We start from the raw sequence: 27,769 nt of genomic DNA, 5'->3' as shown, positions 1-27,769 counted from the left end.
AAGAGTTGCCTCCACTACCTTTATTTTATAACCATCCACTCATTAGTTTTGAATATTCCATAGATTTTGTACCCCATCACTCTACCAAAACAGCTCTTAATAATAACTAGCCTAGGCTAGGTACCATGGCTCATGCCTATACTCCCAACACTTTGTGAGGCTGAGGCAGGAGGATTGTTTGAGCCCAGGCATTCGAGACCAGCCTTGGCAACATGACCAGACCTTGCCTCTACGAAAAATAAAATTAGCCAGGCATGGTGGCGTGTGCCTGTAGTCCCATCTATTAGGGAGGCTAAGGTGGGAGGATCACTTGAGCCTGGTGGGTTGAGGCTGCAGTGAGCTATGGTCATGCTACAGCACTCCAGTCTGGGCAACAGAGCAAGACCTTGTCTCAAAACAGTAATAATAACTGGCCTTGACTTTCATGCCATTAAAGTCACTGAATTTTCTGTCAGCATCCTCATATTATCTTCAGAATTTAACACTAATAAACCATTCCCTTCTTTTTGAAATATCTGATCCAAATTTTTATTCCCAGTCCAAAGAATACTGAAACTGCCTTTTAGGTATTTCCTTTGGAAGTCTCATTGCCACCATCTCAAACTCACTATTTCTCAAATTCATTATTTTCCTCCTCAGAATGTTCTTCTTACAGTGGCAGCATTCACACAGCTGGCCTAGCCAGAAACCAGAAAGTCATCTTTGACTCTTCCTTCTCCCTTCTGCCTCATAGCCTATTCCTTAACCCTGTCAGCTTCAAAGCCTTGAAGAACTAAAGAACTCTTGCATTTTCGATTTCTATTTGTTCCTATTGCCACCAACATTTTAGCCATGTTAACATCATCACCATGTGATGACCGGGGCGGTTTCCTCATGTCTATATTTGGATGTCCACAATGCGCTCTATGCACTTCAGCCAAAGAACCTTTAAACAAAAATGTCAATTTCAGCTTGAAACCCTTCAATCACTTCTCACTACCCTTAGGATTTCCTAAGTCCTTAACAAAGCCAACAAGTACTATATTGAGTTTTCTTCTACCCCCTCAGCTTCATCAGCTTTTCTCCTCTCTGGTCACACTAAACGTATCTCAGCTCCTTGGGGCATTCGCAAGTGCTACTTCCTCTCTTGAAAACCTTTTGCTCTTCCCTTCCCCCAGCTAACTATTACTCATCCTTCAGAACATGAGTCATTTCACTTCTCTTCACCCTTCAGAGAGGTCAGCCTTTCCAGACTGGGTTGTGTCTCTTAATCATCGGTTTCCAAAACTTCGTTAGTCCCTCCTTCATGTCCATCAGCACCTTTGGAATCATTTTACTGTTTATTCAATAATGCAAACTGAAATTCCATGGAAAAAGAAGAGATAAGAGTTTGTGTTTCTCTCAACTCCTTCCTTGGTGCTGATCACAGTGAATATGCACTGAATAAACGTGTGTGGACTGGCTGCCTGACAGATTGGTTTTAAAATGTCTTTGATAACAATTTGACAGTATCTATCAAGATCCTCAAATTCTCCACACCTTTTTGGCTTAACATCTCTTTTCCCATTTCAGAAAATCTATTCAAAGTAGTTCATTACAAATTAAAAGGAAAACTTTAAACACAAAATCCCTCAAGGCCAGTAGCATTTACGATACAAAAGCTTCAAATGATCCTAATGTCCCTTGACAGAGATATGATTAAGTAAACTACAATATGATCACTCAAACATATTTAGTAGCCATAATAATTACGCTAACCAGCCTGGGTGAATGGACACCCCGTTCTCCACGATGTGATTAGTAGGCATCGCATGCCTGTAGCAAAGTATCTCACACACGCAATGAGGATGTACAACTACTATGTACTCACAAAAATTAAACATTTAAAAAAGTATGCTAACCAAAAGTGAAAATACTTTTACAATAAAATAATATGTAGCATATATTGTATGACTGCAACCAAAACAAAAACTATGCCCTAAAATAAAAAATGAAGAAAATTAAACCAAAATATTAACAGTTAACAGTATTAATTTGAGCAGTGGGTTAGGAATACATATTATCAATTTTGCTTCAATTTTTTAATACACTTTTTCCTTTAATACACTTTTATTATAAACAGAAAAAATAAATACATAAACACTTTTCCTGAGTTTCTCTACAAAGAGAACACAGTATCAATCAATTTTCTATGATTGATTATACAAAAACAAGATCTCATCAGAGATACGAGGGAAAAACAGGAAGGCTCTCATGCTTCTGTAAAACAGATATATTGTGGTTTTCCTCATTACACTACCAAAAATAGAAGTTGTTGAAAATAGGATCTTGACTGATCAGCTAATTAGATCTGGCATTATTCCAATATAACTCTTGTTTTAAAGGTGATCATGGTTTTCACCTCTCACGTTCAGACAAAAAATAAACAAAATATGTTTACCATTTTTAAGAAAGAATCACTGTCCCAAAGCCAAGAGCATGTGATGACTCGAGAACAAGCTCTCTGAGAAAGGGGTAAGTGGAGTTGAAAAGCCACACAGAGGCAACACAGTCTGCAGAAATCTTCCACCTCCTGCAGGGATAGGCAATTACTGTGCACCTGCGTACAATAAAGAAGATGAGAACGGCCACAATGTCACGCTGTGAAATGGCATTGAAATAGGCACTCCATGAAGATACATATCTTCAAAGTTTTACATCTACATTTGTGAGAAAGTCCCCTTCCGCATATACAAAATCTGGCTGCACTGATACAGAAGTAGGTAAGAGGGAGGGAAAGCTCCAGGCTTAGTAGTTCACATAATGCATTTCCTAGGATTTTCAGTGAAGCTGGACTTTACATGAGCCGGCAGCAAAGGAAGTCCCTGACCCAGAGGTCTGAGCATTGACAGAGTCCCATGTAAAATGCTCTGTCATTTCAGAGAGTGAAGAATAATTTCCACAAACCCATGGCAGGCTCAGGGTGAGAAATCCCGGATGGCAATCTATCTGTAAAACATATTGAATGAGAAATCGGGGAAGGAAATGGTCAAGTTTCACCTCCTGTGGCAGACTTCAGAACTATTTACGAACATATAAAGGGTTATCACATGGAAGGTTAAAAAAAAACTTAATCTGGGTATCTTCATAGAGCAAAATTAGGGATAACTGAAATTACAAGGAGACTGATTTGGGTTCAATATGTTCATCTGTTTAAACTTAGAACTACTAAAAACATCATGCATGGTCATATGAAAATATTTTTCCAAAAACAATTAGTAAAGTACAGTAAGGAGATTCAAATGAGATTGTGGTCCCTATCCATCTCTAACTCATGTAAGAAAGAAGCAAATTAATCAATATGAACTTTTATGAGAAATCAACTCTTATACCCAGAACCCTATGATCTGTGCTATTAACACTCCCACTCACAGCACATCTTCAGCATAGCATAAAAGTGAATATATTAAGGTAATTATCATTTTTAAGTATGCCCTTAAAATTCTGACAATCATGCTGAAATAATGTAAAGTTTTTAAGTTCTTCATTTTTTACTGTTTATCTTCAAAAATTAAAGTATTCAAGGTCACAATTTTAGAGAAATCTACATAGCTAAGGTCTACTGTATTACATACTAAATTAAAATACTGGAGTGCTCTGTCTCCTACATTAAAAAGACTATTGCACAATAATTCAGGATCTGGGCTCTGAAAATTGACTCCAGTCAAGACACTGCATGAGTCAGTTCTCCTATATATAAAAAATCAGGATAGTAACAGTACACTTTCTCATAGGGTTTCTGGAAAAACTAAATGAGATTAGACACGTGAAATATCTAGAATATCACCAATACATAGTAAGCCCTACGTGTTACCTATTATTAGCTACACTTCATAACATCCCAGCTCTGTAGGTTGAAAGCAGCTATTAGAACACATTGGACAATCAATATCCTTAGCTAAGTGAATTAATAAATGTGTTATCAGTCAAGAGAAAATCAAAGATGGGAAATTCAAACTAAGGAAAGAATCAAGAAGGAAGAAGCACAAAATGCTCACGGCTCTCTCCATTCTCTATGGTGCTCCTGAAGAGTTAAGGTTTTTTTTGGTTTTTTTTTTTTTTGAGCAACTAGAAGGGTGTTGTTGTCATTTGTTGGGATGGAGAAGAGTGAGGCAGGAGCAGGTTTGGGGAGTTTGGTTCCAGAAATCCTAAATTTGAGATATCTATTACAAATCCAAGTGAAAATGTTGAGTTGGTGGTTCAGACTAGGGGTCTGAAATTTCTCTAGTTATTTCAAAGGGACATTAAAATTGCCTTCCAAGATATGTGTGATCAATAGGGGTAGATATCCTGTCTATTTCTTCTCTCTCCCCAAATATATTTATTTTTGGCATGTGTTACCATGCACAAAGTATATCACGCTGATAGATTTAAGAAATGGACAATTTTCTCCTGTAGAATACTAACTTCTTGAGCCCTGTACAGTCACATTTTTTCTTTCTTTTTCTTTCTCTTTTTTTTTCCTATTTCTTCTATTGCTGTTTGTTTTAAGAACAGAGTTTTTCAGCCTGAAACACACCGATATCTAGACTGCATACAAACTTGTGTGAGTGTGTGTGTGTGTGTGTGTGTGTACTTATGCAAGCAGGGATGCATATAGTAGAGCGGAAAATCCATGTTCCTCAAGATTCCTAAAGGGCCCTATAAGCTGAAAACAGTTATACAAACTCAGGTTCTCTATAGTCTCAGTGATACTAATAAACAACAACAGAACCGTTCTTTTAAATACACAGCTTAACAGAGCAGAATCATTACAAGCTGTGGAGCCAACCATCCTAGTCAAAATCCAGGCTGCCTTTTACCATGTGATTTTAGGTAGGTTAGGGAAGTCTCGGTCTCAAAGTCTTGAATCGACAGGAGAGAGGGATCATTGCTCTATTGAAAAGTTGATGTAAGATTACATGGTGTCAGGTAACACAGAGAGCCTGAAACACAGCATACGGGGCGGGGGCGGGGGGGGGGGGGGGGGGCGGGGGGCCCTCCTACAATTTGTTTCTTCTTCCTCCTCACTTTCTCTCTGTTTGTTAGAACTGGGCTAAATAACTACTAAGTGAAACACCAGATAAAACTTACCGTACATTGTATTTTAAGAAAAACACTAAATTATATAACATAATATTTTCTTATCTATACAGATTCTAATTGTTCTCTCTTTTTTGTTATTTAATACATATAACTTGGTGTGGGAAGCAGCTAAATTCCTAATGAAGAAAATGGCCGTCAGAAACCAAGAGTATGTCAACAGTGGAGAACCTGATGCCACCAGTGAAGTTACACCAGTAACACCTGATGAACGACAGTTATACCTTTCTGCCCGGCGGCTGCCTTCTTTTTACTTACTAAGATGCGATGGTACATTCTCAAGGACAGTGAACATGATGTGACACAGAGAACACGCTGGATGTCCGATCCTTCTGGCCATAGGCACTGAAGCAGAAATAGAGTCTGACACGCCTATCAAAAGAGAAATTTCTTCAAATGTCAAATTATTTAGAAATATTCTTTTACTCAGAAGTGCTCTTGTAAGAAACATAAAGAAAATGACTGTATAGATTTGACTAAACAGAACTTTAAATGTTTAGTTTAAAAATGTATAATTTTAATGATAGAAAATTAAAAAATAATTACAATCAATATGGCAGAGAAATATGAAAACCTAAATATGTAAAGAAATAAATAACTCAGTAAGAAATTAAGATTTAGTAAAACATGAACGACTGATTCACAAAGGAGGAAATAGATTATTAATAAAAATGAAATCATTCCATTTTACTAAAAATCAGATAAATATACATTAAAACAATAATTAGCTTGTTATAAATATCAATAATATCAAAATTTTAAAAATAATATCATGCAACATTGAAAACTGTGCAGTGAGTCACTTCTCTGACAGATTAAAGATGAAAGTACAGGTAGATATAGAATTTCTGCAAAGCTCTTTGACAACATCCATCAAGATCATTAAATATGTTCATGCCTTATGATCCAGTTTTGAATTTCTGGGAATTTAGCATAGCAGAATAATAATCCAATATGTATACAAAAAATGTATACATCAAAATGTTCATTATAACATTATTTATATCCGCCAAAATTTTGAAGTAATTTAAGTGTCTAGCATTAAGAAAATGTAATGCACTCATTAGATATTACATTTATGAAAACTTCTTAATGACAAAAAAAATGTACTAATCTTAATGAAATGTACACTAAAAATATATATACAGTCTGGGAATGGTGGCTCACAGCTATAATCCCAAGAATTTGGGAGGCCAAGGTAGGAGGAGCACTTGAGCCCAGGAGTTCAAGACCAGCCTGGGTAACAAAGTGAGACACCATCTCTATATAAAATAAAAATGAAATATTAGGCAGGCATAGTGGCATATGCCTGTGGGTCCAGCTACTCAGGAGGCTGAGGTGGGAGGATCACTTGAGCCTGGGAGGTCAAGGCTGCAGTGATCCATGATTGTGCCACTGTACTCCAGACTAGGCAACAGAGTGAGGCCTTGTCTGAAAAAATAAGAAAAAACACCAAAAACACATATATAAACTATATATATACACACACACACACACACACACACACACACAGAGTATGTCCTCAGCTACATAAAAATATACGTCAAAATGCTAATATCAAGAAGTGGAATTATGGATATTCTTACTACTTTTCTGTTTTTTCCAAACTTTCTCATGCAACTATCTTTTACCATTTGAGAATCAGAAAAAAAAAAACAAGAAAGAGGTGCTTAGTAGTCCATCATGATAAACAGTAGTATAAAGCATAGTTTGAGAAGATCATCAGAAAATTAGATTTAAGGTATAATTAATTTCACATTTTGACTGTTTATATGGCAAATGATATCTTAGAGCCCTCCTCAATTTGAATAATGGAAAATAAACATTACTGTTGCATTAAGTACTATAACTTTCTAGTTTTCCAGAGTCCGTCTGAAAATATGGCTCCCAGAAATGAACATAAAATTACATATGCCATCCGATGAATTCAAAGTACATTGAGAGCATGACATTCTAAGATTCAGATAGTATACATGTACCAAGGAGGTACATGGCACCCTTTAGTCTGGTCTAAGGACTGACCTAATCACAAGTTGGTTCTCATTTATCAAATTCTATCAAACTTTTATTTAAAGAAATGAAAATGTTAATACCTCTTTCATCATATCATTCCATTTCAAATGTTCAAAATGAGGTGCTAATGCTGAAATCCTTCTTTCTTCCAAGTGTTGTATGAGGCTTTTATATGCACTCTGAATCACTGCTTCATTCTGTAAAAGGGAGAAAACCATATAAAATACCTTAAATAAAGTGTTTCTCAGCTGTAAAAAATGAGACACTTGATGTAAATCAAAACCACAATGAGATATTATCTCATGCCAGTCAGAATGGCAATTATTAAAAAGTCAAGAAACAACAGATGCTGGCAAGGTTGCAGAGAAATAGGAATGCTTTTACACTGTTGATGGGGATGAAATCAGTTCAATCATTATGGAAGACAGTGTGGCAATTCCTCAAAGACTCAGAACCAGAAATACCATTTGATCCAGCAATCCTATTACTGGGTATATACCCAGAGGAATATAAATCATTCTATTGTAAAGATACATGGATAAGTATGTTCACTGCAGCACTACTTACAATAGCAAAGACATGAAATCAACGCAAATGCCCATCTATCATAGATTGAATAAAGAAAGTGTGCCACATATATCTCATGGAATACTATGCAGCTGTAAAAAGGAACAACATCATGTCTTTTGCAAGGACATGGATGGAGTTCGAAGCCATTATCCTCAGCAAACTAATGCAGGACCAGACAACCAAACACCACATGTTCTCACTTATAAGTGGGAGCTGAACAATGAGAACACATGGACACAGTGAAGGGAACAACACACACTAGGGCGTATTGGGGAAACGGGGGAGGGAGAGCATCAGGATAAGTAACTAATGCATGCAGGGCCTAATAACTAGGTGATGGGTTGACAGGTGCAGCAAACCACCATGGCACACATTTACCTATGTAACAAATCTGCATGTTCTGTACATGTATCCCAGAACTTAAAGTTAAATTAATTTTGTAATGAGATATTTGAATTCTACATGTGTTATAAGGTATACTAAGCAAAATCACCCTCAAATGTCTTTAGGACAATTTTTCTTAAGCTCTGATAAACATGCATATTCCCTCTTTGCCAAATTAATTTTTATTTGAGTATAATGAATTGTTTTGGTATCATGGAGCTTTCAAAAATATAGAAAATTAGAGAAGGTAGTATGAACCCCCAATCCTGAACAATTATCAACATATAATACATCTATAATATTTATTGAGACTAATTTAAACAGTCCAAAGGGGGTGAGAAAAATAACTTTCAGAGAAATACTTACAGATAATGAATCAGGAAATAATTTCACAGAAAATAAAATCATCAATTTACAAAGAAAAGAAGGCCAGGCACCGTGACTCATGCCCGTAATCCCAGCACTCTGGGAGGCTGAGGCAGGAATATCACTTGAACCCAGAAGTTTGAAACCAGCCTGGGCAACATAGCGAGACCCCATTTCTGTTAAAAATAAATAAATACATAAATAAGGTTATTCTTAAAGAGAGACCAATCAAGACCCTAGTATTGCATTTTTAAGTCAGAGTCTGGTATTTCTCAGGCAAAATAGAGACTTACTGGTAATAGTACCTCTTCTCAATATGAAAATAAAGTCTAGAGGCTGGGCATGGTGGTTCACGCCTGTAATCTCAGCACTTTAGGAGGCCAAGGCAGGTGGATCACCTGAGGTCACGAGTTCAAGACCAGCCTGGGCAACATGGTGAAACCCCATCTCTACTAAGAATTCAAAAATTAGCCTGGCATGATGGCAGGCACCTGTAATTCCAGCAACTTGGGAGGCCAAGGCAGGCAGGAGAATTGCTTGAACCCAGGAGGCGGAGGTTGCAGTGAGCCAAGATCACGCCACTGCACTCCAGCCTAGGCAATAGAACAAGACTCAATAAAAAAAAAAAAAAAAAAGAAAAGAAAAGAAAATAAAATGAAGTTTAAAGTTAAAAAAAAAAAAATCCTGGGAAATATTTTAATGACAGAATAAAAGTAAAGCAAATAATAAGCATGACAAACATCTGTATGTCTTAATTACATGAAGGATGTTTCTCAAAACATGATAAATTTTAGTTGGTTTTATTGCCATATTGTACATTTAGAAAGCAATTTCCCAACCAAAACAAAAAACAAAGGTGGAGCTCCAATTTCAAAGGGCAGAGATCTGCTACACAAAGTAAAAATATGAATTATATTGAAAGATTTTTTTGATAAACTAACAAATGGCCTGCATCATCAGAATTCATTTCAAAATATGAAAACTGAAATAAAACTAGATTCACTCATAAGATTATTAATATATTTTTTGACTCCCAAGTTTCATAACAGAAATACTGCATAAACCTAATGTCAACTATACCAAAATAATGAGTCTATCATAATTCTCTGAAAATTCTACAGACTTCATGAGTTTATGTTAAGGAAAGAAATTATCTCATTACTTGCTTCTTTGTCAGTCTTCTTCATTTCTTTCTCATTAAGAGTCCTTCCTCCATGTTAGCCATCATTTCACTGCCTATATGCAACACATGAACCTCTAAACACAAGGATTTCCAGTTAAATGCATTTCTTACTTTCCATGATCTGGGCAGCAGGACACCCTATAGCTGAATATAGAAACTAGAGACATACTCCTTTGTTGAAATCCACTGTCAACCTTTTATTCATAAAGGAAAACCACTTCTTTACTTACAGCACTAACAAAAAAAAAAGTATGGGTTTTCCACACCAATAATTCTCTAATTCTCTCCAGACACCAACTGGGTGCCATATAATTTAATTCCATTCTGACACTAACTACCCTAAGTTAACGCAGGCCCCACAGGGTAGGGATTCAGTCCAACAAGACTGCCCCCCACTTCAGACATGAATCACAAATGCCAGGCTTCACATGCTGATGATGGACCAGCTACAAATCTGGGGTTCCCTCTTCACGTTTGGTAATTTGCTAGCATAGTTCACAGAACTCAGGAAAAGTGGTTTGCTCGCTATTACCAGTTTATGATGAAAGATTCAATTGTGGAACAGCCGGATGGAATGGATGCACAGGGCAAAGCATGAGGAGAGGGGCAGGTGGCCCCAGTAACGCCCTGGGTGCACCACCCTCCCCGACTTCCCAACCTGGGAGTTGAACAAACCTCACTGTTCAAGAGTTTTTATAGAGCTTAATATACAGCTGCTCTCACTCCCCTTCCCAGAGGTTGGTGGTTGGGACTGAAGCTTCCAGCCTCTGATGGCTTGGTCCTTTTGGTGGTCAGCCCAACCCTGAGGCTATTCAGGGGCCCCACCCTAGGTTACCTCAATAGGAAAAAATTCAGATGTGATCAAAAGCAGCTCCTTACAAATAATAAAAGACATTATTATTACTCAAGAAATACCAAAGGTTTTAGCTCTGTGACAGTAACTGGGGACAAAGTGCAAATATATTTTGTAATATATTTGCATATAATAAGTATGTAAATAATATATTTCTTATGTTTGCATATAAATAAACTTATTATACCACAATTAGGTATTTAACATGAGCAAATTACTTCAATACTCCAAACATTATTTTACAGATGAGGTGATAATATCATAATTAGATACGAATAGATAGATACAATAATGCCACAAACCTTATAGGAGTACCCTGAGAATTAAGAGAAATTTAGGAAAAGGAATTGGCATAAGTGCTTAATAAATGTCCGTCATTATCATTGTTACCATTATTAAATTTATTACCTCTTTGGAGACTGCCTATAGTAAGTTCCATTAAAAATACAGAAATATTGAGTTAGCGATTTTGAGAATTAAAACAAGAAATCAGGACAAAAAATGAGAGCTATTAATGTCAATTACCTCCTTCGAAAAACTTTGGTTTCTGTCTGTGCTTTCCATAGTATGTGCATAAAGTCTGAAAGTATCAGATTCATGCCCTGAAGAAAGCACAACGTTGACTTTCATTCCCCAGGAATGTATGATTAAGAAGTTAAAAAGGTGCGTTTGTAAATCACTCAGGCCTTCCTCTGAAACTATCAGAAAATACGGGTAATGCTGTTCCAAGTATAACTTCCAATCTTGTGATAAGCATCCAGAAAACTCCGTTTGCACATCAACGTTAGTATTGTGTTGAAGGTGGAGAATTAAAGCAGTTCTCAATGGAAGAAGTTCAGGAAAATCAAAATATGCATATTCAGCATCCTGTGGTGACAAAAAGAAAAAAGTACATCATTTTGAAATCTTCCTTTAGTGATTTGTTAATTTTGTTGCTTACAGCACAAAGCCATATAGGACTGAACCCATGTGATCTAATTGTTTTGCTCAAGGGCCTTAAAGTTGACTCATTTCACAAGTGTATGCCACAGGTCAAGATGTGGATTGTACAGATTCATCTCCTTTACTTGAGCAGGCATACACTACTACTTCACTTCTAATTCTTTTACTCTCTATGTTCAAATAGGGATCAAAGCAGCAAGAAGATAGATGTATTCCATCTGGATTGAGAAGCTGATGTGAATCACCATTAGTAGATAAAAATGTAACGTTCCAGGTGATGTGTCTCCTCCCTAAATAATGTAAGTCTTAGCAAATCAAAATTTCTATTTCTCAAATTTACAAGAAAAAAACAACTCCGCTAAAAAGTGGGCAAAGGACATAAACAGACACTTTTCAAAAGAAGACATACGGTCAGGCACGGTGGCTCATGCCTATAATCCCAGCACTTTAGGAGGCTGAGGTGGGTGGATCCTCTGAGGTCAGGAGGACGAGACCAGTCTGGCCAACCTGTTTCTACTAAAAACACAAAAATTAGGCTGGGCGCGGTGGCAGGTGCCTGTAATCCCAGCTACTTGGGAGGCTGAGGCAGGAGAATCACTTGAACCCGGGAGGCGGAGGTTGCAGTGAGGCCAAGATCATGCCACTGTACTCCAGCCTGGGCGACAGAGAGACTATGTCTCAAAACAAAACAAAAACAAAAGAAGACATACATGGAGCCAATAAGCATATAAAAAAAGCTCAGCATCACCGATCATTAGAGAAATGCAAATCAAAACCCCAATGAGATACCATCTCATGCCAGTCAGATGGCTATTATTAAAAATTTTTTTTAAATGAGGGTTAAAATAACTCAACATAAAAAAATAACAGATGCTGATAAGGTTGCAGAGAAAAAGGAATGCTTAACACTGTTGGCGAGAGTGTAAATTAGTTCAACCATTGTGGAAAACTGTGGCAATTCCTGAAAGAGCTACCATTCGACCCAGCAATCCCATTACTGGGTATATACCCAAAGAAATATAAATCATTCCATCATAAAGACACATGCACGTGTATGTTTACTGCAGCACTATTCACAATAGCAAAGACATGAAATCAAACTAAGTCATCGATGATAGGCTGGACAAAGAAAATGTGTTACATATACATCATGGAATATTATGCATCCATAAACAAGAATGAGATCATGTCCCAAATGCAGAAACAGAAATCCAAATACTGTATGTTCTCACTTATAAGTGGGAGCTAAATTATAAGAACACAAGGACACATAGAAGAAAACAACAGACACGGGGGCCTGCGCAAGGGTGAGGAGTGGAGGATGGGAGGAGGGAGAGTATCAGGAAAAATAATTAATGGGTACTAGGCTTAATACCTGGGTGAAGAAATAATCTGTACAACAAACCCCCATAAGACAAGCTTACTTATATAACAAACCTGTACATGTACCCCTAAACTTAAAAAGTAAAAAAAAAAGAAAAAAATCTGTTTTTAAATGATATTGACAATCTAGCCTACTAGACTGTCATAATTTAAAAAGAACCCTGACTTTTCTATAGGTATCAATCAAAACACTGCTTTTACTTTTAATGGTGCCAAAACTAACCCCCACCCCCAAAAATCCTATGTATAAAGATTGAACAAATATAGACTAGAATTCTTAGCAGTAAAACAACAATCGCTTCTGGGAGTAGGATGAGGGAATGGGCTCATAATATACTTTTGTATTTGGGTTGAGATTTGTTAAAATTGGAAGCCATTTAATCTGTAATTTTTAAAAACCATAGTATAATACACTGTTGAGGATATTTATATAGATCAATCCAAATAAGGGCAGTGCCCCTATTGAATTTGCCATTCTACTGGAATGTAAATACAATTTCTTCTCAGTTTTGGTCCTAAAGGGCTTCCTAGAATTTAAGCATACAAATTCAGAGAGCAAAGAAAGGTTGTTGAGGGAAGTCTACCTCCTATCTCATGTTCCTAGATGTCCTTAAAATAAGTATCTACTGTTGTGAATACAAATTAATTTTAGCTATCAACTACTATAACTTAATGACATTTCTAGAAGATTATATTTAAGAACTGTAGAATATATATTATTTCCAAGAACACACAGAACATTCACCAAAACAGGCCATATATTGGACCTCAAAACAAGTTCCAATAGATGTTCAAATAACTGAAATTATACAGAAATATTTTCTCCAACCACAATGGAATTAGAAATCAATGATAACACATCTAGAAAAAAACAAGAATTTATACATTAAAACAATAGTTTTTTAATTTTTAAAATTATCCTTAAATGACTTTATAATTGGACTTTATTTTTGGTAGAAACAGGATCTCACTTTGTTATTCAGGCTGGTCTTGTACTCTTGGCTTCAAATGATCCTCCCTGCTCAGCCTCTCAAAGTGTTGCTATTACACATGTGAGCCACCTCACCCGGACTAATTGCATATATCTATGGAGTACAGGGTGATATTCTGATATATATGTATACAATATGTAATGATCAGAGTAATTAGCATATTGATCACATCAGACACAATTATTTGTGTATGTGCGTGTGTTGGAAACATGCCAAATCTGCTCTTCTATTTGAAAAAATGCAATAAATTACTGTTAATTATATCCACCCTATGGTGCAATAATGTCCTCCAAGATCATCATGTTACCACAAATGACAGAATTTTGTTTTTTATAGCCAAATAGTATTATATAGTGTATATGCACACCACATTTTCTTTATCCATTCATCTGTTGATGAATACTTAGTTTGTTTCCATATGTTGGCTATGTGAATAGTGTTGCAATAAACACAGGAGGGCAGATATCTCTTTAACATACTGATTTCCTATCCTTTGAATATATACCTAGTAGTGCAGTTGTTGGTTCATATAGTAATTCCTTTTTGTGTTTTTTGAGGAACCTCCATACTGTTTTCCATAATTACTGAATTAATTCACATTCATGTCAGAAACATATGAGTTCCCCTTTCTCTACATCCTTACGAGCATTACAATATCTATTCTAATGGGGTGAGATGCTATCTTATTATGGTTTGAATTTGCATTTCTCTGATGATTAATAATGTTGACTATGCTTTCATACACATGTTGGCTATTTGTATGTCTTCTATGGAGCGATGTCTATTCAGTTCACTTGCCCACATTTTAATTGGATTATCTTTTTTAATTCTTTTGCTATTGAGATGTGTGAGTTCCCTGCATATCCTGGATATTAATTCCTTGTAGGATAAATAGTGACAAATATTTTTCCCATTCTGAAGGTGTCTCTTTACTCTGTTGATTACTTCCTTTCCTGTACAGAAACTTTTTAGTTTGATATAATCCCATTTGTCTACTTTTGCTTTTGTTACCTATGCTTCTGAGGTCGTCGCCATAAGATCTTCACACTAACCAATGTCCTGAAGCATTTCCCCTATGTTTTTTTCTAATAGTTTCATAGTTTTTGGGTCCTACATTTAAGTCCTCAATCCATTTTGAATTGATTTTTTAATACAGTGAAGGTGAGGGCTCAGTTTCATTTTTCTGCATATGAATATCCAATTTCCTGAGCACCATTTACTGAAGACACTGTCCTTTCCCCAGTGAACATTCTTGATACATTTTTGTGAAAAATCATTTGGCTATAAATACATGAATTTATTTTGGGGTTCTCTATTCTGTTCCATTGCTCCAACTGTCTATTCTTATGCCAGTACCATGCTGTTTGGGTTACTAGAGCTTTGTGGAATACCTTGAAATCTAGTAGTGAAATACCCCCAACTTTTAAAACAAATAATTTCTAAATAATCCACTGGTCAAACAAAAAAGAATCACAAGAGATGTTAGAAATTATTTCTAATTAAATAGTAAAGAAAAAAATCGTTAGATGCAAATTTGTGATATGTAGCTAAAACAGAGCTTACAAGAAAAATTTTTATTGTTCATAAATAGAAAATAAAAAACATCTTAGCTTAAAATTTCAATTTATGAAGCTAGTGGAAAAAAGAGTAAGAAAACTCCAAGAGAAACAAATAAAGACAAGGGTAGAAATCAGTGAAATAAAAAAAAAGACAATACAGAAAATTAATAAAACGAAAAAAGCTAGGTCTTTGAAAACATCAACAAAATTGATAAATCACTAACTAGATCAAGAAAAGAGAAGACATAACTTAGCAATATAAAGGATAAATGAGGGCAGAAGAAAATGGAAATTTTCACAATAGAGAATCTGTGAGGCTTTGTCACATACAGTAGATGATACTATGGCTTTCATACGTTTTTTAAAAAGTTAACTCCTTCTTTTCCCTTAGCAGTATATCAGGTTATAGAATCAGAGATACAACAATGACAAATTACATTTTAATTTGTAAAATTATGTGATGATACTTATCATTCAGAAATAGAGGAATAAAAATCTGTCCCCATTTCACCAGATGTGAATTTCAAGTAGAGCAGTTGCTATTAAGAGTTGGTGTCATGTTTCTGACCAGTCTCCTCCTGTTATTGCATCATTGGTTGTCACTAGCAGCTGGCCAAAAAATAGTCTTATTTTGCTGCATTAGTCAGGATTTCTGCAGTTTATGTTTAAAAACCGGTTTAGAGTATCCAGGTGATGGGTATAAAGTCCATGTATCTCCTTTTGTTAAGTTATAGTTATGATCTGTGTGCTTTGTAGCCTGCTACACAGAAAACAGCAGATAATCAAAGATTTAAGGGACACGGACAGCTGCCAATTCACAAAATGGGAGTGTAACGTGAAAGCTTTTTAGAGGGTTTTTGTTTTTGTTCTAACACGTTTTGTTAGAATACGTGTTGCTTTTATACCGTTCTTCTTTTCCTTAAGACAGGAATCAAGCTTATATATAAACTGTCGGTCATTTTAGTTTCCTTCTGTGTCATTCAGTGTAAAACTGCATAATGTGAAAATAAATGAAAAAATAAATATTTAGTGGCCAGGAACAGTGGCTCATGCCTGTAATCGCAGCACTCTGGGAGGCCAAGGTAAGTGAATTGTTTGACCTTGGGAGTTGGAGACTAGCCTGTACAACATAGCAAGACCCTATCTTTATAAAAAATACAAAAATTAGCCAACCATACTGCCACACAGCTGTAGTCCCAGCTACTCAGGAGGCTGAGATGGGAGGATCACTTGAGCCCGGGACACAGAGGTTGCAGTGTGCCAAAATCACGCTACTGCTGTGTTGCAGCCTGGGAGCTAGAGTGAGAACCTGTCTTGAATTTAGAAAAAAAGAAAATTTAGTTTCTGTTCCAAAAAAAAAAAAAAAAAGAAAGAGGTTGCTAACTAACACTAACATCACTACAAATCTTTAGGCAATAAGAGGAAAATAAGAGAATATTACAGACAACTTTATGCCAAAATATTAGACAACTTAGATAAGATGGGCAAATCCCTTGACATATACAATTAACAAAACTGACACAACATAAAACAGAAAGTCTAAATAGCCCTATATTTATTAAAGAAATTGACTTTTTTATCAAAAATTTTCTTCCAAGGAAAATTCCAGACCCAAACGGTTTCACAGGAAAATTTGATCAAATTTTATCAAATTCATCTGAGGCAATAATACCAATCTCACAAAGACTTTTTCAGAAAATAGAAGAGGAAAATGGGCTTTTCAACACATTCACCAGGTCGGCATGATCCTGATACCAAAACCAGAAAAAGACATTATAAAAAATAAAATTGGCCTGGCAAGGTGGCTCATGCCTGTAATCTCAGTACTTTGGGAGGCTGAGGCAGGCGGATCACCTGAGGTCCAGAGTTCAAGACCACCCTGACCAACATGGGAAAACCCTATCTCTGCTAAAAATACAAAAATCAGTCAGGCATGGTGGCGCATGCCTGTAATCCCAACTACACGGGAGGCTGAGATAAAAGAATTGCTTGAACCTGGGAGGCGGAGATTGCAGTGAGTCGACACCATTCCTTTGTACTCTAGCCTGGGCAACAGAGTGAGACTCCATCTCAAATAAATAAATAAATAAACAAATAAATAAATAAATAAAATTACAGATTAATATTTTTCATGACTATATACCAAAAACACTTAAAATATTAGGAAATCAAACCCAGCAATATATTCAAGAAATGATATCTATCATGACCAACTGAGGTTTTCCCAGGAATAAAAGATTGAATTGAATTAGTATTTAAAAATCACTTAATGTAATCTACCAAATTAATAAAAGAGGAAAGGTGTATCAGAGTTTCAATAAATGTAGAAAAAGCATTTTTTAAAATGTAACACCTATTAATTATAGAAACTCTCGGAAAACCTAAAATAAGAATAAATTTCCTCAATTTGATAATGGATATACATAAAATAACTACAGCTAATATGATACCTAGTAGGGAAATAATGGACACTTTCCCTTTAAGATCAAGAACCAGGTAAAGATTCCCACTCACTCTACTTCAGCATTTCTAGAGGTGCCAATCACTGTAATAAGGCAAGAAAAAGCAATTAAAAAATAAAATCAGAAAACAAGAAATAAGCATGTATTTATTCACTGAAGACATTGAAAAATCTAAGAAATATACAAATAATCAACTGAAATTAATAAGTTGTTTTAATAAGATTGCAGGATACCAGTTAACAAACAAAATCAATTCTACTTCTATATACAAACAGCAAAAAATAAAAAATTATTTTTAAAAATTCAATTTACAGTAAGATCAAAACATGAAACATCTTGAAATAGATTTAGCAAAAGACATGCAAGACCTCCACACTGAAGACTACAAAACTGATAAAAGAAATTAGAGATCTTAAAAAAAACAGAGATATACATTGTGTTCACTAACTGAAAGACTATATTGATCTACAAATTTAATGAATATCAATTAAAATCCCATTTTTTTTAAAATAGAAATTGGCAAGCTGATTCTAAAATTTGTGTGGAAATGCAGAGAACCTAGAATAGCCAAAGTTAAACAAAGAAGAACAAAGTGGGTTTCAAGATTTACTGTAAAATTATACAAATCAGTACATTGTGGTACTGGTAATTTGTTAAATCCTTTGATAGAACATAGTAGAAAGCCCAGAAATGGACCTACACATGCATAATCATTTGATTTTTGATGAAGAAACCAAAGCAATCTACTGGTAGAAGAAAAATGTTCTCAACAATGGATGCTGGAACAAATGAACCTCAATCCCCAATTCACATCACAAACACACAAATATTAATTCAAGAAATATCATAGACCAAAATGCAAAAGCTGAAACTACATACTTCTAGAATTATTAATAAATATAGGAAAATATCTTTGTGACTAAGAGATAGGCAATGATTCTTATCAGGATATAGGCACAATAACCATTAAAGAATAATAAATTAGATTTCATCAAAATTAAAATATCTGGTCATCCAAAGATAGCACCAAGAAAATGAAGTGGCATAAGAAAATGAAGTGGCAGCTGGGCATGGTGGCTCATGCCTGTAATCCCAGCACTTTGGGAGGCCGAGGTGGGTGGATCACGAGGTCCGGAGATGGAGACCATTCTGCTAACACAATGAAACCCCATCTCTACTAAAAATACAGAAAATTAGCTGGGCGTGGCGGTGCACACCTGTAGTCCCAGCTACTTGGGAGGCTGAGGCAGGAGAATGCCATGAACTCGGGAGGCGGAGGTTGCAGTGAGCTGAGATCGCGCCACTGCACTCCAGCCTAGGTGATGGAGCAAGACTCCACCTCAAAAAAAAAAAAAGAAAAAAAAGAAGGAAAATGAACTGGCAAGCCACAGACTGGAAAATATATTTGCAATAATATATATGACAAGAAGTTGTATACAGAATATGTCAAGAACTATTACAACTCAATATGAAAAAGATAAAGAATCCAATTTAAAATGGTCAAAAGATATGAGCAGGTGCTTCACAAGTCATAGTATACAAACGAACAATAAGCACTTGAAAAAGTAGGCAACATCATTAGTCATTTGATAAATACCAATTAACATAACACCACACATCCAACAGAATGGTTGGACTGACCAAATACAAATGTTTGCAACTACATAGGGCACCAGAACTCTTATTCATTGCTGGAGTTACTGTGAAGGGGCACAACTACCTTAGGAAAAGCTTTGGCAGTTTTATAAAATATGTATTTCAATCACAGATATATGTACAAGGAAAATGAAAACTTACATCCACACAGACTTGTGTGCAAATGCACATAGGAGCTTTATTCAAGGCAAGATATTGAAACAGGAAAATGGGGAAACAAAACGTGGCACATTTCTACAACAAAACCTTACTCAAAAGCGATAGAAGGAGCAAAATACCACTGCCCACAACAAAATGGGTGCCTCTCAAAATTATTATGTTGAATGAAAGGTTTATACAAAGAGTTCACACTGTAAAATTCTATGTATTAAAAGTTCTAGAACTTTGGGAGGCCAAGGCAGGTGGATCACCTGAGGTCAGGTGTTCAAGACCAGCCTGACCAATATGATGAAACCCTGTCTCTACTAAAAATACAAAAATTAGCTGAGCATGGTGGCATGCGCCTATAATTCCAGCTACTTGGGAGGCTGAGAGAGTAGAAATGCTTGAACCCAGGAGAAAGAGGTTGCAGTGAGCCAAGATCATGGCATTGCACTCCAGCCAGTGCAACAAGAGCGAAACTCCATCTCAAAAACAAAAACAAAAAAAGTTCTACAACAGGCAAAACTAAAGAGGCAATAGAAAGGATTTAAACAGTGGTTGCTTCTAGGGGATGGAGTGAGAATGGACTGGGCAGGGGCATGAGAAGACGTACTGTGGAACAAGAGTTTGGGTTACACATGCATGCATTTGTCAAAACTCAATGGACTGGTAAATACTATGCACTCGGCAAAGCTCATTAAATGGCATTAGGTTGGAGCAAAACTTTTTGTAACACATTTAAGAACTGTGTATTTCATTTCATGTAAATTTTACCATCAAAAAAGTGCGAATAAGTACCGAACTCTAGTTAATGGCATGTATGATGAAATGTTTCAGAGTTAAATGTAATGTCTGTAACTACTTTGAACTGCACCCCCAAAATAAAAGGATTGAAAGGTGAATAAAGGCATGGATAAGCTTACAGATATATGAAGAAGTAAAATAAAATGTAATTGTAGGATTTAGATGGTGGAATATAGATATTTACTCCACAACCTTTCAACTTAGGTATATTTGAAATTTTTATAACAAAATATTGAAACCTAAAGAATGGGCTTCCTGGTGCTTACCACAGGCTGAATTCTTACACCGACTGTATAGAAAAGGAGGTAGAGTAAACTACCCCATATATCCCTCAGCCCAGGCTCTGTGCCTGATCTATATTATGAACGTGGGAACAGAGTTGAGGAAAAAAAAATTAATAAAATAAAAAGTAAAGAATGGTTATCTCTGAGTAGTGAAATTATGGGTATTTTTTTCTTTTGTTAACCTGTCTTTTTATATTTTCTATGATGGCATGCTTCATTTTAGGTCAAAGACTATTTAGGTTAAGAGATTTCAGTTATAGTCTTCAAAGGACTAAAAAGACATCAATCATCATACATTACCTTGAAGAAAACTACAGCGAATTGTCCTCCATTCCTCATAAGATCCACAAGATAGCATTCAACCAGATAGAAAAAGTGGAGATTCTGTCCCCACTTGAATGATTTCACACACAGGCACGTGACAAGCAAGGAATCTCCATCAATCACAAAAAAATTAGATTCCACGAAATCATTTAATATACTGGAATACCTAAAATAAAAATCAAAGAGAATAAAACTCACAGATGTTTCACAGAGTCTTTGTTGCTGCTGTTGTTACTATTGCATAAGCTACTATTTGTTGAGTACTTCATGCCAGTCTACGATACCTTTTCAAATATCTCATTTAAGCAACTGTCCTTTATAAGAAGGAGATAGCACAATTACTATTTTATTAAAATAAAATTAGGCTCAGAGAGGCAAAGGAATTTATCCAATGTTAAATGGCAGAGCCAGGATTCGAACTTGAGAATATGATTCTAAAGGCTGTTATTCTGGATAAGGACATATATAACCCCCAACTCCATAAATCTGATTGCTTTAGGAAACTATCTGTTCAGTGACAGCTTTGACAACTATAGGAAGAAGAGTATGTTCCCATCCTCTCCAAGTTGCCCCAAGACAAATAGGTTGAGTGATCATGTATATGTATATGGGTTAAGAGGGATGTCGATACCCAGAGTATACAATAGTATAGCTCCTTCTTTTTTACTTCACAGTACTTACCCAGCTTTTGGCATTTCATTCAAAATTAACGTTGTCATTTTCCTGAAAAATCCTTCATGATCCTTTAACCCTAAAAAAAAAAAGAGATTTTTTGAGCCATCAATATTTTTACACAGCTATATAATTTAGTAATTATTAAGGAAAGGAAATATAGATATCCAATTACTTTGTAACATTATTGAATCTGAATATCTTACAAGATTGTGGTTTTATAGGCTACAAATATCAAAGATTGAGAATTACCCATCGTTGCTGCTTCTTGGGCTATAGGGTAGAAGAGTAGAGCTGGAATTTATTAAATATGGCTGATATATTTTATTTTGGCACCTCTAAAATGGCTACATTTGATGTGAGTGGTGACTCTGTAATAAAAGAAAAAAAAATAGAACTGCATTTATTCCTAAAACAAAGAAACGAACCCAAAAAATACAGTTACAATTTTCACAGAGCAAGAAGTCTAGTAAACAAACAAATATTGATCAAATAATCATACAAACAATTTCAAATCACAAATGTGACAAAAGGCACAGAGATGAGGGTGGCTTCCCTAAGGAAGTAATGCATGAACTGAGACCTGAAGGAATGAGTACTCCCTTATAGTTAATTTGCCCCCCAAAAAAGGAATAAAAAGTATTCTTGGCAAAGGGAACAGCATGTACAAAGGCCCTGTGACAGAGGACAGTATGGAAAGTATGAGATTCAGAAAAGAAGTGAGTGCAGTTGCAGCAGAGGGTAAGGCTGTGACAGATAACGTTAGAGAAAAAGGAAGCTAAGGAGTCTTCTAAGGGATTTTAAGGTGTTTCGTCTTCATCTTCAGAGCTAAATTCAGCCATTGATGGGTTTTAAACTGGTTGTAATTTGATTATACTTGCATTTGGAAAACATTATCTTTAGTACAGAGAGCAGACTGAAAGGGGAGATGTATAGAGAAAGCTACTGAAATAGTCCTGTAGAAAGATGATGGTGGTTTGAGGTAATGCAGTGCTATTTAGAGCTGGAGAGATGCAGATTCATCAGGGGGACAGTTTGAAGATAAATGTGACATAGTTTGGCAATAGATTCCACATGGGAAGGGAGAGTTGGGAGTGTCACGAATGACTCCTCAGATCCTAGCAAGGACAAGAGAATGGATGATGGGGCTTGGACAAAGCATGCTGAAAGGTGGACAGTTTCTGGGCTAGAAATAGAACTGTCAAGTCATTTGATTTCTAAAGATAACTGAGGAAATGAGTATATTTCACAGGTAGAAGAAATCACTGACCGGTGCTTATTAGTGACTCTGGGTCACTCCCAAAATAAGTTTCTGGCCACTCCTGATCACTCCCAAAATGAACTATTGGCACTCAAATCCTTGTCTTGGGAGCTGATTCTGGGAGAACTCACTTCTTCACTTCATACCTACCATAAAGAATAGCAGCAATATACAGTTAGAACTCAACATGGCCACAGGATTGGTAAGTAGAAAAGTAATTATAGCCAAAGAAAGTACTCTCTCTGTGAAACTGAAGGGACAGAAAGCAGAATGCATTTATTCAACAACTATTGAATGAGCAAACACCTGCTGTGTGACAGGCACTGCACTTGGGGGTGGGAGTCTAGTGAAAAGGACAAAAGTAGACTTTGCTGCACTCTAGGAGCTTATCATCTAGTAGAAAAAAAATAAATAAAATTTTAAATATTTAAAAGTTAAGTACTATTTAAAAAATAAAAGAGTTATAACGAATTGGACAGGATTGCTACAGACAGTATCTCCAAGAAAGTGACATTTCAGAGGAGCCCTGAAGGAGTGAATGGAGTAGTCATTCAAAGAGCCCCTCCCATTTAAGAGAGAGACAGGATAGGGAAGCCTAAATCAGCTTTTTTTATTAAGCACTGTGATTTTTAAATTTTATAATATGAATACAAAAGTAAGGATCGTCAGATATAAAATACTGATCGGACAGAAAATAAACACCAAAAATGAAGACAAATAAATAAACAAAATAAAAGAAAATCAAAATATTCTAAAAGACATACTGAGAAAACAGAGATATTTAGGAGCCAAAAGAGAAATTTAAAAAATTCCAACTAGAATTTTCATACAGAATCAAAGACATTGAATCTATGAAGTAGGAGCTTGCATGCTGCTATTGAAAAGAAAAAATACAGGAACAAGAAAGCACTCTTGAAAATTCAAAGCAAGATTGCAGATATAAAATAAAATAGTTTGCTGAACAATAAAACAGAATCCCAAGTTAAAAGACAGAGTCCAGAAAGACAATGAGATAGAAATCAGAGAAACATTAAGACACATGAAAGATTGACCAAAGCTTATATAATCCATTAAAAGGTAATCCCAGAGGAAATAAATGGGATACCAGAATGAGTGGTAAAAATAATCGAAAACATAATGTGAGAAAATGTGATTTAAGAAGACTGCCTCAGGGCTGAAGAAAAATATGAATCCCTAGGTTAAAAACGTTCTCCAAAAACAAAATACATTTGATGAAAAAAGAGAAAGCCACAGCTAGAGATATCCTGACAAAATTTTAGTGCTCCAAAGATAAGGAGAAAATCTAAAATCGGGCAAAAAGGAAAGACATTTTAGTCACAAAAGAATGAATATGAAAGAGGCATTAAAATGAATAAGAACATGAGCTCTGAAACCAGGATGCCTGGGTTGAATTCCTAACTGTACAACTAACTAGTTGTGTGGCCTGAGGCAAATTGCTTCCATCTCTGTTTCTGTTTCCTGTCTGCGAATTTGGAATATTATTATTATCCTAGGGTTGTCAAGATAAAATGTGTTAATACATAAACTGCTTAAAGAGCACCTGGACATAGTGAAAACTGATTAAAGTCAGCTCTTTTAACATTATGGCCAACACTGAATGCTCTGACACATGACCAACATCTTTCATCCTCTTTAATGCTTTGAAAAGTCTACTGTAATCAAGTTTTAATGATATAGGATGCATTTCCTATTTGGATCTGATCACAAAACTTGACTCCATAATGAATACTGTATATACAGTTATTTTTTGTTGTTTTTCCATTTTTAGACTCAATATATAGACAAATAACAATGAACTTAATTTATTCAGAGAACCAAAATGTAAATGCTTTGAACATTGTTAATATATTCAAATAGCTAACCAATTTGAGAAGTACAAAGAGGGAAAAACGATAGGAAAAGAGTAGGAATGCTATGATTATCATTTATTTAAAAAAAAAAAAAAGGAGCCCAGAAATAGCATCCAAAGATAATGTTATATACTAAATGTTTATGTCCCTCCAAAATTCGTATTTTAAAGCCCTAAACCCCAGTGTGATGATAATTGGAGATGGGGGCTTCAGGAAGTAATAAGGATTAGAGGAGGCCATAAGAATAGGGTCCTTATCTAATAGGATTGGAGTCTTCTTAAGAAGAAACATCAGAGAGCTCATACTCTCTCCCTTCTCCCTTCCCCCCCCCCCCCCCCCCCCCCCCCCCCCCCCCCGTGTGCTCCCTCGCTCTCTCAGAACACAGCAAGAGGGTAGTCATGTACAAACCAGGAAGACATCCCTCACCAGAACCTGAATCAGCCAGAATCTTCATCTTCTACTTCACAGCCTCCAAAATAGTGAGAAACAAATTTCTGTTGTTTAAGCCACCACTCTATAATATTTTGTCACAGCAGCTTCAGCAAACTAAGAGAGAAGATAAATCAAAAAATAAAGATTTAAGAAATAAAAGTTTTTAAAAAGAACATGCTTTGCAATGAAAAAACAAACAAACAAAAAAACACTTATCCTCTATTGTCACGTTATACAAAATGTAACCCTGATTAAGTAAATAGTATGAGAAGTTTGTCTATACATAAGTAACCCAGTTCAAAAAAATAAAAGAAGAAATGAGGAATTTATATTTTCCTCATTTTGAAACACCTAATAAATTAATGGATCTAGATATTGAACATCAATGGATACTAACATCATAAAAATAGAGATAGCAAGACATTCTGTCTCTGAATGGAATATGGGGCCATCTATGTGAACTCTTAACAAAAATATAAAAAATTAAAAATAACTGATTATGCCTCTAATTCTAAGAACTAATAGAGAATAGCAAGGAGAGACAAAGAGTCAGAGATGAAGAGAGAGAAAGAGAGAAAAAGGGAACCCTATAGATTAAAAAAACAAGACATTTATACACCAATTGTAATGTGAAGACTTTCTTTTGGATTCTGATGGAAGTTAAAAAAATTGAAAAAAAAATCATATGTATTGGATCAGAGACATTAACTGTCCACTAAAATTCATGCTCCGCCTTCCACATGTAAGAATTATCACTGAGAAGTAGTTATCTGGCCAATGACTAGATTTTCCCCATTCTTTTGCATCTGGAGATAGCCATGAAATTAGTTCTTACCAATGGAATTTGAGTGGAAGTGATAGCCAGACTTTTGAGAAGTAGGTATACCTTCTCTACTTCTTATTTCTCTTTAAAAAGTTAGGTGCGAAGAATATGAAGACTCCAGGGAACAGTGGAACCACCATATGGAAGAAACGGGGTCCCTGAATCACTATTGGGCCCACTGGCCAGGAAAATCTGCTTTGAACTCTTAGAAGGACAATATATATAAACTTCTATTGTGTAATGCCACTGAAATTTAGAAGTTGTATTTGCTACAGAAGTTAGCATTCCCTTACTGCTACAGAAATTGGTACAAAAGTGAAATTCTGGCCGGGCGCGGTGGCTCACGCCTGTAATCCCAACACTTTGGGAGGCTGAGGCGGCGGATCACGAGGTCAGGAGATCGAGACCGTCCTGGTTAACACAGTGAAAGCCCGTCTCTACTAAAAATACAAAAAATTAGCCGGGCTTGGTGGCAGGCACCTGTAGTCCCAGGAACTCAGGAGGCTCAGGCAGGAGAATGGCCTGAACCCAGGAGGCGGAGCTTGCAGTGAGCCCAGATCCTGCCACTGCACTCCAGCCTGGGTGACAGAGAAAGACTCCGTCTCAAAATAAATAAATAAATAAATAAATAAATAAATAAATGAAATGAAATGAAATCCTTCCTATCAATACATAATTGTATAGTGCTATCATTCTTTTAATCTAAAACGCCATGAACTGCAAGATGCACCATCATTTTATGTACCACTAATTTTCTTAATACTAACAAACTATAACATACCACACAGATATAATTTTCATCCTCATCTTAGATGTAAAAAGAGAAGACGTGGATTATAAAACCATTAACATGGTATATATTTCCACCCTAATGGACAGATAATAGGCAGTGAGAAACTAGGCTTCTTGGGCTTAAAAGTTGGAAACCCAGGTGACACAAAGCAAAATATCTAGTAAAACTCATCCCCTCCAAAACTAGGAAGCCAACCACATGCCAACAAGCCTGACGCTCACAGAAAAGTGATTGGAAAAGGTTGATGGTCAATGTCTATAGTGTTTTAGTTGCTGTTTTTGAGGAGTTATGACCAAAGAAGAATGGGAAAGAGAAATGTCTTAAGAAAGAACTGGGTGGTATGAAAGCAGAGCTAGAAGGAAGAGAATTGGCTGGACACAGTGGCTCACACCTATAATCCCAGCCCTTTGGGAAGCCGATGTGGGAGGACTGCTTGAGGCAAGGAGTTCAAGACCAACCTGGGCAACAAAAATGAGATCACATCCCTATTTAAAAAAGGAAGGGAAGGGAAGGGGAGGGAGAGGGAAGGGAGAGAGAAAGGAAGGGAGAGGGAAGGGGAGGGAGAGGGAAAGGCAGGGAGAGGGAAGCGGATGGAGGGAGGGAAGGAAGGAGGGAGGGAGGAAAGGAGGGAGGGAGGGAGGGAGAAAGGAAGGGAGGGAGGGAGGGAGGGAGGGAGGGAGGGAGGAAGGAAGGAAGGAAGGAAGGAAGGAAGGAAGGAAGGAAGGAAGGAAGGAAGGAAGGGAGGGAGGGAGGGAGGGAGGGGAAAGGAGGAGAAGAAGGAAGGGAGCCAAGAAATTTGGGTAGCACAGGTGACAGTTTCTGTACTGCAAATAAAAAGTGACAAGACTTAAAAAAAAAAAAAAAAAAAAAACCACCTTGCTCAACAAAGACTCATAAAGAA

The 27,769-nt window shown here is 36.2% G+C and overlaps 1 protein-coding gene and 1 non-coding gene across 26 annotated transcripts in view; one reads left to right on the top strand and one right to left on the bottom strand.

Moving 5' to 3' along the window:
- The window catches only part of DDX60L (DExD/H-box 60 like), a 172,421-nt gene that overhangs the window by 87,767 nt on the left and 56,885 nt on the right, over positions 1 to 27,769 (bottom strand). For 9 of the 25 annotated variants that reach the window (XR_002521877.2, XM_021938143.2, XM_021938144.2 and 6 more), the window contains exons 2-7: positions 21,698 to 21,767; positions 20,993 to 21,182; positions 10,995 to 11,336; positions 7,194 to 7,310; positions 5,359 to 5,472; positions 2,420 to 2,578 (exon numbers count right to left, since the gene is read on the bottom strand). Coding sequence is in view for 24 of the 25 variants with exons in the window: in XM_021938143.2 (XP_021793835.2) it covers positions 2,420 to 2,578; positions 5,359 to 5,472; positions 7,194 to 7,310; positions 10,995 to 11,336; positions 20,993 to 21,182; positions 21,698 to 21,767 (992 nt within the window). In the remaining variant the exon portion in view is untranslated. The other 16 variants (XM_031663984.1, XM_017959185.3, XM_031663985.1 and 13 more) reach the window with 10 other exon arrangements.
- On the top strand, positions 20,658 to 20,787 carry LOC116274341. Its single transcript, XR_004182967.1, has one exon. It is a non-coding gene; the product is annotated as a small nucleolar RNA SNORA51 (small nucleolar RNA).

The sequence above is a fragment of the Papio anubis genome, chromosome 3 (assembly GCF_008728515.1).
Source record: "Papio anubis isolate 15944 chromosome 3, Panubis1.0, whole genome shotgun sequence".
NCBI lineage: Eukaryota > Metazoa > Chordata > Mammalia > Primates > Cercopithecidae > Papio > Papio anubis.
This window is presented reverse-complemented; position numbering and strand designations above follow the sequence as displayed.